The sequence below is a fragment of the Podarcis filfolensis genome (assembly GCF_964270895.1).
Source record: "Podarcis filfolensis genome assembly, chromosome: 4".
NCBI classification, from domain to species: domain Eukaryota; kingdom Metazoa; phylum Chordata; class Lepidosauria; order Squamata; family Lacertidae; genus Podarcis; species Podarcis filfolensis.
The window spans coordinates 26,471,991-26,488,593 of NC_139607.1; the positions used below are offsets into that span (position 1 = coordinate 26,471,991).

At 42.5% G+C, this 16,603-nt stretch overlaps 1 protein-coding gene across 5 annotated transcripts in view; it reads left to right on the forward strand.

The window, feature by feature from the left end:
• Positions 1 to 7,088: 7,088 nt before the first annotated feature.
• The window catches only part of ATP11A (ATPase phospholipid transporting 11A), a 109,865-nt gene continuing 100,350 nt past the window's right edge, over positions 7,089 to 16,603 (forward strand). For 3 of the 5 annotated variants that reach the window (XM_083610495.1, XM_083610493.1, XM_083610491.1), the window contains exon 1: positions 7,089 to 8,044. In XM_083610495.1, coding sequence (XP_083466621.1) covers positions 8,006 to 8,044 — 39 coding nt within the window. In that variant the 5' untranslated portion in view covers positions 7,089 to 8,005. The remainder of the gene's footprint in view (positions 8,045 to 16,603) is intronic. The other 2 variants (XM_083610494.1, XM_083610492.1) reach the window with 1 other exon arrangement.

Genomic DNA, 16,603 nt, shown 5'->3' on the forward strand with positions numbered 1-16,603 from the left:
CAGACTGGTTGTTTTCATCCTCACATCAAGCCTGAGGACAGAAGCCTTAGGTTTTGTTAAAAGGTTTATGGTAAACCCAACTGGTTCTATTAACATACCTTGATCAGAAATTGTCTGGATTGTTGCTGTGTGGCACCAGAGGGACTGCCTGGTATTAGACCAATTTTGTTTCTTTTATATATGTAAAAGAAAAAAAAATCCCAGTGTAGATGATTTTAATTTTTGTTGACTTCTTGGAGAAATGGACAAAAAACAGGGCTGACAGCATGACTTTACTGTGAAAATACTTTAATCTCTGCCTGTCGTCTTGGGGCACAAACCACAGAAGCTGTGCAAGAGCACAAAAGTGCTTCCAAGCATACCCCATCATTTTAAGGGGACTTAGACAGAATAATATTCCAATGTAGCCGACCCCTGAAATCTAATTTTCAGGACTCTTCCTGATTTGGTGTCAGAGACATTTTACAGGGCTGGACCTAAACATCCCTGTAATTACACTTTATGATCAGCAGTTCACCTGATCAGCAAAGAGAGAACGTCCTTTCTCCTGCAGAGGCACTGGTGTATTTTTGCTAATAAAAGCATCTGCAGCCATTGTTTGCTTAGCTGATTAGTTTAGCTATGTTCCTATGAATACTTACTTGGGAATAAGTCCTACTTTCTTCAGAGTAAACAGCAAAGAACTTTCTTCTGAGCCAATGTGCATAGGGCAGGGCAGTAATTCATAAACTGTGTGATTCTGAGTAACCATGCGTAAGATTGCACTGTTCAATCCACATGCTTTAAAACCTGATTCATTTGTATATGTTCTGAATACTGTACTGAAAAATGGTTAAAGCGGCAGCCTTACATACACTTATGCGGGAGTCAGAAGGACTTAATTCTGGATAAACATGTTAGGCTCCTTTAATAATAATAATAATAATAATAATAATAATAATAATAATAATAATAATAATAATAATTTATTTCTACTCCGCCCATCTGGCTGGGTTTCCCCAGCCACTCTGGGCAGCTTTCAACAGAACATTAAAAACAGAATAAAACATCAAACATCAAAAACCTCCTTAAACATGGCTGCCTTCAGATGTCTTCTAAAAGTCAGATAGTTGTTTATTTCCTTGACATCTGATGGGAGGGCATTCCACCATAGCTGTCAACGTTTCCCTTTTTTAAAGGGAAATTCACTTATTCCAAATAGGATTCCTCGCAAGAAAAGGGAAAAGTTGACAGCTATGGCATTCCACAGGGCAGACACCACTACCAAGAAGGTCCTCTGCCTGGTTCCCTGTAACTTTGCTTCTCGCAGTGAGGGAACTGCCAGAAGGCACTCATTTCTGGACCTCAGTGTCCGGGCTGAACAATGAGGGTGGAGACACTCCTTCAGGTATAATCATCCTTTGTAAACATCAGAAGAAAAGCCATATTTAATATATATTTTTACCACACTGGAGCAAAATCAAATTTAAAGGGTGCTTTTAACTCTCAGTTCCATCAATTAATCAGCTAACCCTATAGGTCATTAATCTAAAACTATCTGAATCTTCAAATTATTTGGAGGTTATTGTCTCATGGAAAAGACAGTCTCACAGCTTAGCATTTCTGATTGCTGTATTATGAATGCTGCTACCTTTGATCCTGTGAACAACTGAGAGGAGGGTGAACTCTGGCAGGCTGATGGGCTTTTTCCTTCTCTAGTTCTAATGCAACTTCAAAAATTTGTTTCCTGGAACTGAGCATTTCAAGTCAAGTCAAGTGCCTCTTTGATCTTGTCTGTATCTTCCACTGCCTGGAGGGACAGTGTGATTGGATCCTCTTTTATATGACATTTTTCACTGGCTTAAGGTAGAGTCCAGCTCATATGTCTTTGAAGCAACTGGGCTTCTTTTTTTGGTTGCTTCCTCTTATCAGTTCTGCTACATGAACAGTGAGACTAATGTAAATATGTCACGGTAGGGCAAAGAAAATAAATTAGGCACGCCCCTGTGCTCATGCACGCAAAGTTTATTTTCCTCTGCTCTCTGTTTCAAAGTGATTCGTGATTTTATCATGGTCCCATATTGGTTGTATAATGTTGTTTTCAGTGGGATTTTATTTGTATTATTCCCCGTTAGCCATCCAGGAATGTTGGCTACAGGGCAGCCTATAAATTGCATGCATGCATGAATGACAGCAGTTTTACCCTGCTCCTTCCTCCCATTGTTTCCCCAAATATATAAATTTTAAATAAGTCTTATGCTGATTAATCAAGTGAGTCTTAATGCATACATTTTAGTACAACTCAAGCAATAGCTTTGAAGGAGAAGAAAAGCATGCTTTCTCTTGGTTCTTCATATATATATATATATGTCATGCAGTATGTTCCATTTGGGGATAAATCTGTTACTTGCACAGAAATCTGTTACTTATGAAAGAAATATGCCAAATGTTGTGTGACATGCAGCATGAGCCTTTACTGAACTATTGGACCACACCCAACTGTTCCCTACTGTTAAAATAGCCATCTTTAGAGCACTTTCCCTCCCAGTTACAACATGCACAAGTAAACAGTCCTTCAGCACTTTGTGCTGGGTGAAAACATGGCTACATTTGACAGTGAGTGGAGATCAATTGTCTGGCTTGTGTTTGTTCGTTGCCCATAAAGAAAAGTTGAAGAACTACTCCAAGAACAAATTTATAGAAGAAGTTATTGACTGATGTGGCCAAGACCTTCAAGGATTCCAGATTTTGTTTAAAGAATGACCCACTTTGTGTATTATTCTCCTTTATGTAACGTACAGACAAGCATTTGTTGTTGTTGTTTAGTCATGTCCGACTCTTTGTGACCCCATGGACCAGAGCACGCCAGGCACTCCTGTCTTCCACTGCCTCCCGCAGTTTGGTCAAAGTCATGCTGGTAGCTTCGAGAACACTGTCCAAGCATTAACTCCCCCCCCCCAAAAAAGTTAATCAATCCAAGACAGATTCTGTGTAAAAGGTGTGAAATTCAGTTTTTAATTTGACTTAGTATTGTTGTTCAATGGACAAATTGTCTTTCTAGCGCCTTACTCTGTTGTTGCGAAATGGACAAATAAATCAAGTTGTTAGAAGTTAGTTCTGAAATGTACAATCCCATGCAATGCAGTAAATCACAAACAACACATTTCTCATTGCCTCATTGCTTCTCTTTGGCACCATGTTATAGCATGAGGGGTTCAGTCATATAAACTGCAAATAGTCAACAACCTGTAGTTACAAGTAATAGACCTTACCTGCCTGCACTGGACTTTTGGGTGGGGACACTCATACTATGTAGACTGCATTCCAGTAACCCAGGACTGATGTAACTAAGAAATGTCTTACTGTAGCCATGTCTTACTTTCTCAGGCATGTGTGCAATGGGCACAGCAACCAGGCAGAGGGACTTCTTGGTAGTGGCGCCTGCCCTGTGGAACGCCCTCCCACCAGATGTCAAGGAAATAACTAACTAACTGACTTTTAGAAGACATCTGAAGGCAACCCTGTTTAGGGAAGTTTTAAATGTTTGATGTTTTATTGTGCTTTTAATATTCTGCTGGAACCCAGCCACATGGGCGGGGTATTATTATTATTAATAATAATAATAATAATTACTTGAACTGAGCAGAGGAACTCTTGTTCTGACCTCTGTTGCCACCTGGTTATCTCTGTGTAAATCTGATTCCAGAACATTCCCAAACTGATAACATGTTTTTCCCCCCACACCATCCAAACCAGATTGACTCTGGAAAAGGGTCTCAATCTTCCTCATTCTTGTCTGTTTTTTGTTTTGGAAAGTTTATCTTCAATCTCATTTTATAATGTATATAAAACAGAGGAAACAATTCTAACAACAAACAAAAAAACCACAAAAGTATAAAATAGGCAGGTAGAATGAGTACAGTTGCACATGGGTTAAAATAACAAAGTCCAAGTAAAGACTATCAATGTTATCAGATTCTTATCTGTTTGAACTTCAGTTTGTTAGCAGTAATCCAGATCATTAACACCTTCAGGTGGTGGTTAGAACCCCAAAAGCTTTATTTGTCCCTGATGTAAAAGAGAATTAGAATGGTGTGACATCTGTATATTGATGCATCTGCATAGTAGGCAGATGCCCTGAAAACAGAAGGGATTCTAAAGGTATTTCTGAGAGGCAAAAATCTCGCTCGGTTTTTAGATTGTCATATTTGAGGATCTGTTGTTACTGGCTGGAATGCTGAAGGCATATAAGCCCCGAAGATGCATTTCTAAAATGCATTGCATTACATTGAATCAAGTCACTGAATGACAAAGGGGAAGTAATTGTCTGGAGCAGAAAGAAGATGCATTTCTGCTTCCCATACTCAGTGAGGATTCTTCCTGAGTAAATGTGAAAGGATCAGGCTTCTGAGTACTGTAGGTGGTGGTGGGGAAAGAGATTTGCAACAGCAGCAACAACAACAAAAAGGAATTAAACTACCACAGCACTGAGCATGTATGAAGAAGACTCAGCCAATCATGACTTATACAACTTGCCCATCAAACTGGGTTTTTCAGGACTGATTCCGTGGGGGTTTAACACTTCACCGGAGGGGTCAACTTGCTTTCAGCCCCTTCTGAAACCTAAGGCAGCTCAGGCAAATCACAAGTGCATCAACATTGTCAGTGTGAGGCTCTAGATCCAAATAGAAATGACAAAAACTGTTATGGTGAGGTTTGTTGGCAGCAGAGAGGGGGTGGGAAATCTAATAATAATTCTGATTTTGAAATCATGGCTGTGAATCTGCACAAGTTCAGAGGCACTCTTTTCATACTGCTTCATATTTTTCCTGCGTTAAGCTGGATACACAGAGAATTGTCTTACTCTGTGCTGGACCAGAAGCTGTGGCTTGGGATTTCCATGGATGCCTAACAAGGAGAAAAGATCTGTTAGGGTATTAATGCTGTGAGCTCTTCCATCCTATGCTCAGGTTGTATATATGTGTAATAAAAACCACATGCCCTAAAGACACCACAGTCTCTATTGACCTTCATTCCAAGCAATCCGAACCCTGGCTGAAACTCCTGGAGTCTCTCACTGCTCTGAGAGTGGTTGCACACAACAGTGTTTACATAAACTGAAGGAAGACAAATCAGTGACTTATATTTCCACATGACTTCCTCTGTGCTGCCTTTCTTTGGCAATCAAGCAGCTCTGTGCGATACAGTGATATTATTAGTAATATGTATCCACACACTGTTTATTTTCATGGTTAATCCTTTGAAACCAGAATCACTTTGTGTTATTCTTTCCAATATGCTTGCTGAGAAAGTGTTTGTTTTGTACCATGTGCATGGTAGCTTGAGTGTCCTTTTTCATCATGAATATCTGGACTGGAGAGTTGATTCATACATCAGCTTGCCATATAGTTCTACTGTAGCATCTTGTGGTGTAATCTACTGGGCAAGTGGTGGCATTTGCGTTTTTATATAATCGTTTATTAGTACTGCCAAGTGACTGAAAGTTTTTGAATCAATTAACAGACTTGCATTTGATAAATTTGTTCAATTAAATCAAAACGTTGTGGTTTCTCATAACGGAGAACATTTATGGAATCTTTTGTCATGTAATCGCTTAAATTTATATAAATAAACAGCCAGGATAAAAATAAAAAACCTTTTTGAGAAACCAGTCAATCCAATTGCCTATGAAGTGTATCTAAATTGACAGTATCTGCATTACTGTTAAACTGATACTTTAAGAGAATCAGCTCTGGTTTAAAATCCTAGCAAAAAGATAAAACCCCCACAAAGATTAATAAACCCACCTATGCCTTCAAGTACAATTGTTTACTCACATGGGGCAAATGCTATAGGCTCTGAAAGACAACCCATTCATTCTGAAAGGCTGGTAGATTCCAGGACCGTGTCTGAAAACTCCCCCACCCCATCTTCCTATTATTTATACTGAAAGTGTATTGATTTCTTAAAATTAAAATTGCAGATGTGGAGGGTGTAATGGCACCTGGAATGGGACATAAAAGCAGTGGTTCGAGAAGGAAATGAGGCTAAGCAGATGCTTATGAAAGCCCATGTTTGATTACAAAAGTGGAGGTTCTTATTTGTCCTTATTACCACAGTTGCTGGATCCACTTCCAGAAATAATGTGCCTTCAGACATTCCAAGGCATTGCACCTCTCACCAGTCCTCTTTCCCATCTGCAGTACGTAACAGGTCCCTAATCTTTGCCCCAGCAAAACAAGTAGAAACCCTGGGAAACATTTGAGTATACCCACAGAAGTTTGAGGGACAAGCTTCTAGAATAGCGTTTCTCAGATAGTGGGAACGACCACTGGGGTTCAGGGCACTTTCAGGTTTTGCACCACAGCCAGCACAGTGCCTCTTCAGAAGAAATGCTGGGTACCTGCGTCATTCACCACCACATCCTCTTTAAAAAATGTCCTTCCTTCCCTTCTGGTTAATGTAGATGTCTGAAGCTGTGTGTTGTTATTGTGAGGACTCTCTGAGAGAAGAAGGGAGAAATATTCAAGTAGTAACCGGCTGCTCTCCTACTCTAGAGGAAGATTAAGATTCCTTTCCCATTGTGGCTGATGAGGGCTGGTGGTGCATATATTTATTAGCTTGTAAATTCTCAGAAGTTGGCTCCTGTAATATATGTACCACATTATTGTTTTCCTGTTCTAGAAATCTACAAGGCCGCCAAGACAGTCTTCTCTGCCCTGGAGTTCCCAGGAGGCTCAAAAGCTTTCTAGCAGCACCTCACCTCTGATGCTCTCTCCAGGGGCTCCAGCTGCAACCTAGGCAGCCGTCACCTAGCTACTGCTACCTCTGTGGTGGCGAGGGGAGTGATCTCAGGAAACAAACGGAAACGGCCTGTTGGCAGCAGGTCCCCTTCTTTATAGCCACGCTTCCCTGGCCATTTTCTCAGATCTGCAACACATGAAGCCTTTCTCGTCTTCTGTGCATAATTCCCCCTACCATCAGCGCATATACGTTCCTGGAGTGGCAGTTTGGACGGAAGTTGTTGCGGGGATTGTTTCTCCGCCCCCACTAAACGCCCCCACTGGCCGAGCCAACAAAACAAAAAGCAGCTCTCACAGCTTCCTTGTAGAAGACACAGGGCACAAAAAGGCTTTTGATGCTCTCCATTTATTGCAACACACACACACACACACCGGCGGATGTGGAACAGCTCATCCTTTCCTTCTCGCCTCTCCACCTTTTTTTAATTTTTGCTTGGCCGGGTGACTTCTGTACGGAGCGAAGCCCAGGCTCAAGCTTCAGGTAATGCGCTCAACGTTGAGCGCGCCCGTGTGCAAAATACATACATTACAAAGAGAGAGGGGAGGGAGGCGTAAAGGGGTGTGTGTTGTTGTATTGGACAAGTTCGGAGCGCGCATGCTCGCCCGCACCGTATGACGTGAGCTGACTGGCTAAGCAAGGGAAAGATCAAAGCGCGAGTGAGAAGAACCCGAGGCTCTCGGGGAGCTCGCCACACGGAGAGCCATTGCGCGGGCAGCAGCCGGGCTTAGGGGCCAAGTTTCCTGAAGCACTGAAGCGCGGGGGGGAGCCGGCCTTGCCGCCCCGCTACCTGCGCAAGTCTCCGAGCAAAGTTGCCTTTTGTCCCCCCCCCCATAATCCTCCTCCTCCTGCTGCTGCTCCTCCTCCTCCTCCTCCACCGCCGCCTTTTCGGAGCGAGCTGCCGGGGACGGCTGGCTGGCTGGCTGGCTGAGCGCACATGGGCAGAGGCAAGCGAGGCGCCCCAGCCTGGCGCACGCATGACTGAGCGGAAGAATCGCCCGCCAAGAATCCCCGGCAGGTCAAGGCAGGGCAGGGATGTGGCCGCGGCTGCCATGAGACAGAAACTCCGGCGTGGTGGTGGATGTAGGAAGTAGCAGAGCGGCGGCGGCGACCGAGAGGCAGAGAGAGAAGCTCCCCCTGGCTGGAGTCTCCCGCCTGTAGCAGAAGGAGCAGGCGGCGCAGGAGGAGGCTGAGAGCCGCCTGAGCAGCTGCCCGTCGCCTCGCCATGGATTGCAGCCGCCTCAGGACTCTTATTAATAGATACGTGAGTATCCGGGCAGGGGTCGGCGCTGCCTGCCGTCGCCAAGGCGTCCTGCCGAGCGCGCCAAAGCAAAAGAAATGGGAAATCTTGCCTGGCTTTTGCTCATAGCGTGGAAGCGCTCCCTTGCGCGCAGGCATGGCGCGCTGGCACCCGAGCCTAGCGAAGATGTCGCTTTCTTTAATTTCAGGGCATCGCAGACCCGAAGGGAGCAAAGCCCAGCGCGTCCCTCTTCGTTTCATCTCTCTGTCTGTGAAATGTTGATCCCCGGAGACAAATGATCCGCCGCTCCCCTTAGATTTTCCTAGAGATAAAAAGGAAGGGTTGAAGCCCTCGATGATGCGTCTCCTCCTTCCCATTCATAGATGTGCCTGATCTACGGTTGATAGTCCTATTACACTTGAGTGCAGTTTGCTTCTAAATAGGTGAATTTAGGAAATCGGCCTCCCACCTGCTTTTAAACACATTTACCTGGAAGGCTCAGTGGCGCTGGCTTACCTGCAGCCTGATGCTGGGCATGGCTTAAACCTAAATAAATGGGTTTGGGATCACTGTTTTGCAGCCTGGTTCTATGTGCATTTTTTTGGCAGTAGATCCCACTCCTTGCACTCCTTGCTTACTACCAAGTTACATGTAATAGGATTACTTTGTGCAGTGCTTTTTCTGGGGGGACGCAGGGGTACACATACCCCTAAACATTTTGTGAATCTAAATTTGGCCTCATTGAGGGGCAGTATTTCAAAATGAGTAGGAAAATGAGAGTACCCCTAAGCATATATATTTTTTTAGGGAAAAAGCACTGCTTTTGTGTAAACAAGCATAGGCACAACCATCATCTCTTTTTCAACTTTCTAATTTACTTTTTTAAAATTATGCTTTATACAGCATTAAAGTCTTACAAATAATATAACTGGGATCTGTAGAAAGAACCTTATGGTCTGAAAATAGAGATGCTGTATATACTTTTGCAACCCAAGAAAATCTCTAATAAAAGCAATTAAAAAATATATATATTTCACTGCTGGCAGCACAGCTTCCTTCTCTTGGCAACTGGAGGCTGAAAACTATTTGGAACTGATCAAATAACATTAGATTACCCTTCTACTTGGCCGGGCAGTGTGTGGCCATGAACATTTCAGTCCAGCATATGATTTGCTTGCTGTAATTCATACTTGGGGAAAGCTAATAGGCCAGCAACACTCAAAATTAATTGACATGTGTTGCCAGCGCTTTCTTAAGCCTCTTTAAATCGAATTAAGAAAATGGTTCTCAACAGTTGCCTCTGAAGGTCAGCAACAGATGACAATTGGTTGGATAGCTGCACTAAACCATCGCACTAATCCTAAATACTACTTGCATCATATACTCCAGTGGAGTTTACTTTCAGAAAATTGACTGCCTACAGTAACTGAAGTTACTTCCAATTACCATATTTTATCCGTTATAAGACTAGGTTTCCCCCCTAAAAATTAATGTAAAAAATTAGGGGGCATCTTATACACAGATAGTGCCGAGGGTGGATTTTCTTAAATCTGAGTTCCCAAAAATAGGGGGTGTCTCATACATGGGGGCATCTTATAGTCAGGAAAATATGGTAAATATGTTTGGTTTGAGGTGTGTATGGATGTAGTGGGAAATTAGTTCAGCTGAAAGCCAATGGTAAGCATTGTAGAAATGGGGTGCCAGTTTGTATTTGATCCTGTACTTCATTAGGAGTCCTGTGGAGAGAGAGAGAGAAAACCTCTTGCTACAGTCAACGTTTTGAAAAACCACAATGTAAACAGATTGACAGAAATGCACATTTTATGATGCTCGTATATGTAATAAGGCTCTGGAGCCTGTCTGTTTACAAGCTCCCCTTCTTTCTGAAGCTTTCCAGTAAGTGATCTGTCATGAGTCTGATAGTCTCATGATTTGCGCTGAGGTCAGAACAAAAAGCCCTTGAGGCATATTATACATTATTGTCTCCAGCAGGCAGCCATTGCTTAGTTGTTTGCGTTTTCCTGAGCATGCTGATACAATGTGTGCCTTCTTATCAAAGAAAGTGGAGGGAAACCCATGTAAAATAGTGTGTGTTGGTTGGTTTTAGTCCGCAATCCAATGCATGCTTACCCATTGAGTTCAGTGGGTCTTCTGAGCACACATTTGCAGGACTGCTTTGTTACTTACTTTGTTTGGAAATGCTGAAGAACGGTAATGTGGTAGGTCAAGATGAGCATCAAGTAGCTAATTGTATATTATTTAGGATTTTGGAAGGGCTGTGGTCGTATCAGTTGTTTCTTGAGTTGCTAGCCTATAGAGCAGGCAAAGTTGTGTGCATACTCCATTCTAAATAAATAAAGACACAGAAATTTTGTGCCAAGAAAGTCTTAAGTGTATAAACTATGGAAATGATGCCAAAAAATGCACTTGGAGTGGACCCATTGAAATTAATAAAACTTTGTTAGTCATGCCTATTAACTTCAGTGGATCTATTCTGAGTAGGGCTAGCATTTGCTACAACCCATAATTTGTTACTGTTTTGGGTAAATTTTATTCTAGTTTTACCACTTCCGTGACTGGTAAAAGGATTTCCCAACCATTGTAAATCTTATTCAGGCATTCTTTTGGCTTCTGGGTTGTCAGCACAGTGGTGAACTTCGGGCTCTCAAATTTCAGTGGTGTCCTATGCGAGACTAACATTTGGTGGCCTCCGCCTCTCGTGCTTCATTCCACAATCCACAGCGTTGTTCTGGTGCCCCCTGCAGTGCGGTACCCAGGGTGGCTGAAATGGTCTCGCTACCCTAAAATTGCCTCTGTTAAGCAGGTGCTGCCCATACACTGCCCAGTGTATCTTGACAACATAAGGGCCAGATATGAGATTATTGGGAAGCTGAGTTGTTCACCCATTACAGCATCTCTGCAGGCTGAGCACTCCTGTAGATTTGCTGTAGCTCTGAATATGCGTTAATGCTCGCCAATTTGCCCTCTTCTTACAAAACAACCACTTCCACAATCCTCTGTTGTCACAGATAAGGATAATAACATGCTGCCATATCTATCTCCCACCCACAATCAGGCAAGTAGAAACGTTTTCTTGGTGGGCTAGCATCCACACATACACACACATACCCTGCACACTTGAGTGCGAGGTGGAAATAAAAGAGACTTGCTGAACACAACAAAGGGTATAATCTTAAAAGACATCATACACACGTTTTTAATAATAAACAATGTAAGGTAGGGCTATGGTTTTCCCAGTAGTGATGTATGGAAGTGAGAGCTGGACCACAAAGAAGGCTGATCACCATAGAATTGAAGCTTTTGAATTATGGTGCTGGAGGAGACTCTTTAGAGTCCCATGGACTGCAAGAAGATCAAACCTATCCATTCTGAAGGAAATCAGCCCTGAGTGCTCACCGGAAGGACACATCCTGAAGCTGAGGCTCGAATACTTTGGCCACCTCATGAGAAGAGAAGACTCCCTGGAAAAGACCCTGATGTTGGGAAAGATTGAGGGCACAAGGAAAAGGGGACAACAGAGGACGAGATGGTTGGACAGTGTTCTCGAAGCTACCAACATGAGTTTGACCAAACTGCGGGAGGCAGTGGAAGACAGGAGTGCCTGGCGTGCTCTGGTCCATGGGGTCACGAAGAGTTGGACACGACTAAACGACTAAACAACAACAGTACACACACACACACACACACACATGCATATGCATATACATATACACACCAGGATCAATTCCCAGGCTCCAGTGGGACACTCAGGCTTTCTTTGTTTCTGTGAAGATGCACAGTGCCACAGCCTTATCGTAAAGAAAACCCTCTGATTCTTCATCTTAATGCGCGCGCACACACACACATACACACACACTTTTCACCAGTAGTCAAGCACACTTCATTCAGTATACCAGGTGTGTGTAGAACCTTTGCCCCCTCCCCCCGAATTTGCTGAGCTACAACTCCCACAATCCCTAGCCATAGGCCATGTTTGCTGGGGCTGATGGGAATTGTAGTTTATCAACGTTTGGCAGGCCCAAGGCTCCCCAGCCCTGCTGTGCAATGAGCTTCCAGGTGCTGTGGCCAAACTTAACAATGCTGCAGGTTTTGTGGTGCAAGCTATGTACTTGAGCACTTTTAATTTCCAAAGGATTTGCACCCTGTTCAGCCCCATCCTGTATTTGAGTGAATTGAAATGGGCTTAAAATCAAATAAGTTGCCTAGAAGAGCAACCAAATAGAAACAAAAGCATTTAAAAAGGCTTGTGAAGAAATTTACAAGCTGGCGTTTAGACCTTTTAGATAGCTTTCCAAGTAAAAACTAGGATGAGGTAAATGGCATATTTATTGAGCCGATACACTGATGGGCCTGTGTAAATAATGTATGTGTTGGCTTACCAAGTTACGTAGGAAAAAGTAGACAGATACAAGCCTCCAAATATCTTACAATTCAATAGAGACAACTGGGAAGAGAACACAGGCAGGAAATAGAGAACTTTGTGGCTAGGTTGCTTGTGGGCAGAAAACTCCTGCCAGCATATATAACACCATGTTTGTGGGATTTGAACTGGCTACTGATCTGTTACTGGGCCAAGTTCAAAGTTTTGGTGCTGTTAATGTTCTTATTTAATATAAGGCAGTCCTCCTCGCTTTGTAAGCCCAGACAAAGTCAGTTTATTGATGAACACAGCTGTGTAGGAAAATGAAAGTAGCTGCAGGAACAAGCTAAAAGGTGGAGTCTTCACTACAACCTATAATAACTGGAGACAGTGTTTAATTTTGTCATTAGAAGAAGAAGAAGAGTTTGGATTTGATATCCCGCTTTATCACTACCAGAAGGAGTCTCAAAGCGGCTAACATTCTCCTTTCCCTTCCCCTCCCACAACAAACACTCTGTGAGGTGAGTGGGGCTGAGAGACTTCAGAGAAGTGTGACTGGCGCAAGGTCACCCAGCAGCTGCATGTGGAGGAGCGGAGACGCAAACCCGGTTCACCAGATTACGAATCTACCGCTCTTATCCACTACACCACACTAGTGTAGTCATTACTACAGATACTAACTTATAAGGCCCTGTACAGCTCAGGCTTGAAAGATCGCCTTATCTCTTCTGCAGGAGAGTTACACCTTCAAGCCCTTAAAATATCAGAGGCCTGGTAACTCAGAGCAGGCCTTTCTTTCAGTGTGGCTGCCCATGTTTTGTGGATCAGCATCCCTGTGGAGATAAGTCAGGCACCCCACTCTATATTTTCCAGAAACAATTGAAGACATTTTTTGTTTTTCACAAGCTTTTCCAGCTGGATAAAAATGTATGCTCTGTTTTTAAACCCATCTTTAGTTGTTTTTGTATTGTTTGTAAAACTATTTTTGGCTGTTTTTATGGAATGTATGTAAATTTCATTGAGATGGATATAAAAGGCAATTCATAAATAAGTAAATTATTTTAAAAACATGGGCAAATGCAGTGCACCACATTTGTATCCCAAGTCAACAAGGATGGATCCGTTTCCATTTTATCCTAGCAGCAAACCTATAAAGTACCGGTAGGTTGGGTGGAGAGACAAGGATTGGTCCCCGTAAGCCTCATGCTTGAAAGGAGACTTGAACTCAGGTTTCCCTGCATAAGTGCAAAACTCTAGCCTGGAAACAAATGTTGAGAAGAAGTAACTAGAAAAGAAAATACTTGGGGTATAAACAGGGTCTGTAGATAATGTCTCATGTAGGAAATTTCCTTGCATGTGTAGAGTAGGGAACTTGAATGCACTTATGCATACTAATCTTCATTAACTGCAATACTGAAAAAGGAATAACAGCTGAAGACAATGCAGGTCTCTGTCCAAACAGATCAAGTAACAGGATCAGGTATATGGGCTTATTTAATAATTGTGCCTACATAGGGAAGTGTTTCAGAGGGCCAAATGGAGAGAAGTATATGAAATGCAATTAATGATGGCAGATCAGGTTCATCAATAAAAAAATAACTGTGGATGGGATTCACCTAACTAGCCCCATCAGCAGAAGCCCTGTGCAAGGGCGTTTGAGGGAACATTAGGGCTTTCCCTTCTTTACCCCATGCTCCCTGAAATTGGCTTTGAGGCGGTTGGGAGAACCCCCTCTCTAAGAGCAGAGGGAGGACTGTTATGTATGGCAAGGTGAAATGCTTTTTCAGATGGAAGGTATGTCATAGCATAGCTTTGAATTCCAGCCTGTGTGTATAGAAATTTGTGCTATGACTTCAAAACTATGCAAACTTTGTGTTGTGTTTTATGGGGGTGACGTCCTATGGAAAAAGAACTTGGGCTGTTCCACCCATGAGCTATCACCATCTTTGAAACTGTGGTTGTTCTAGACATGAAAAGGAATTTAGTATTGTAATCTTACACTTATAGAATGCAGCAGTTTTATAGCCTGGATTGTAAAATGTCCATTCAGTTGCTCCAAATCACCCTGTGCTTTAAGGCTGAACAGGTATCTTCAAACACCAGTTTCACATTTAGTTTTTGAATCCCTGTGTTTGCTACTACGCCATTAGGGCGAGCGTAATAGGATGATCTAAATTTACAACTGCTGGCTCCTATTTGTATGTGCTATGGAGAAACCAGAAATGCAGGGCTGAAGGCTTGGGACACTTCTGTAGATACACAGGGACAGTGCTGTACCTGCTAGAAGCTGTACATGTGATATGCAGTACATGCAACTACCTTGCTCGTGTGGCCTGTCCAAAGATGAACTTGAGATAGAATTGCCGTTGTAGTTAATTGGTGTACATAGTGCTATAAAGCACAGGCAAAAAAAGGACATGTTTCTATTCCCTGCAAGGAGTGGGCAATATAAAGTTTGTTAGCTGGGGAAAGTAAATGTCACAGAAACTACTAAGACTTTGATGCGGGTAGGATGTAGGGTGGGTGGCCAGAGGGCTGCTGCACCTTTAGTTGTTGTGTGGAAGAGGGAATCTAACAGTTATTGCAGCAGGTATCTTCACACAACAATAGCAGAAGGCCTGCCTTCTTCTGCATCTCTGGCCATGTTTGCAGGATGAAAGGAGATGCTGTCAATAAAAATGGACATCCAGGTGTCCACTAACATGAAATTGGGTGGGAGGTATAACAGGGAAAGTTTTTAGGAGACCTTGTGTCTTTAAAGATTAAAACCCAGTCCAGAATTTCTTAACTAGCTGTTCGTTTGTAATTAACCTCCTTTCTTTTCATTGTCTGCAGTTGGCTTGGGAAAAATGTGAATATGTTACACAGAATAAAGGAGGGACGTGGGGAAGAGCTAATGGCGACTGTGGTGGGGGAAAGTTGTTGGCTAGGCTTATAAAACAAAAGGGGGGAAAGCCCTTAAATTGAATATTAATTACATTGTTTGTTTCAGCCACTGGCCACAATAATACAGTGATTAACATAAGGACAATAGGCATAAGATAACATAGAAATAATTTTACAAGCATATAACCAGTCAGCTGAAGTATAAAACTGCTTAATTAAAACAGAATAACAGCTGAACAGATGAACTTGAGGAATGACGATTGCCGAGTCAGAAAACCAAACAAGCAACAAGAATAACAGTTGAGTATACAACTGAGATAGCAACGTTTTCTGGAATTGTCAGAAGGTGCAGTAGCGCTGATGTGAAACGCAGTAGGGTGCTCACCCCCCCCTCCTGTAACCAATTTATTGGAATTCTGAGAGCTTTTTCCTGATGTTTCTCATCAGAAGCTCCTATCCTTCATCTGTTGCGCTCACTGGAGCTCTTGTGATTGAAGCAACATATGAGTAATATGAGATAAGAACAGTTGGTTATAGCCAATGCTAAAGTGAACATTCTGTCAGTGCAAGGATTTCTGCTTGTGCAGTGATATGTTCCCCTCCCCCTCTGATCCCCCATGTACCCCCAAATCTGTTCTGGGGGTTGCACCCAATGCTATGGAGCAGGTTTGTGGACAGCACATATATTCTTGATGAAAGACGCAATGGCAGGTTCAATGAGTGAAGAGCAAATAGAAATCCCCGCTTACAGGAGCTGCCGTTGTGTGTTGCATACATAAGCTTGCATGAATATAACACTCAGGTGAGCAGTTACTTGCACACAGTGGAACTACGTCAGAACATGTGAATTTAGTCTCTGGTTTTTGGATGATGATAAATAATGGAAGATCTTTATATTATGCATTATTCAGGTCGTGGAGGTAAAGTATAAAATTACATGAGGAGGTCATGGGTCTTTGAAGTGTCCTTAAGATTTTGGTCTGAAACTGCTAGGGCATACTGAATTTAAAACATTTTTGTTTCCTTGTACTTAACTACACTTGAAGTAATAAAAACAAACATTTGTTGTAGTTTCCTTGAAAATGTCTGTATTACGACACTGGAGCTATAATGTTGTATTTAGCTACATTATTCACTTTTAACATTTTAAATTGAAATATAATAGGGTTGGGTTGTTTTTTTTAAAAAAGCATATATTTATTATGTAATTTCCAATGTTTCTGCACAGTTGCAATGCTCTTTGGAGCTCTTTATTATATGCTAAAGCCTGTTTTGTTTTGTATGTAATTTATCCCACAGTGAAACAGTCCAGGTGC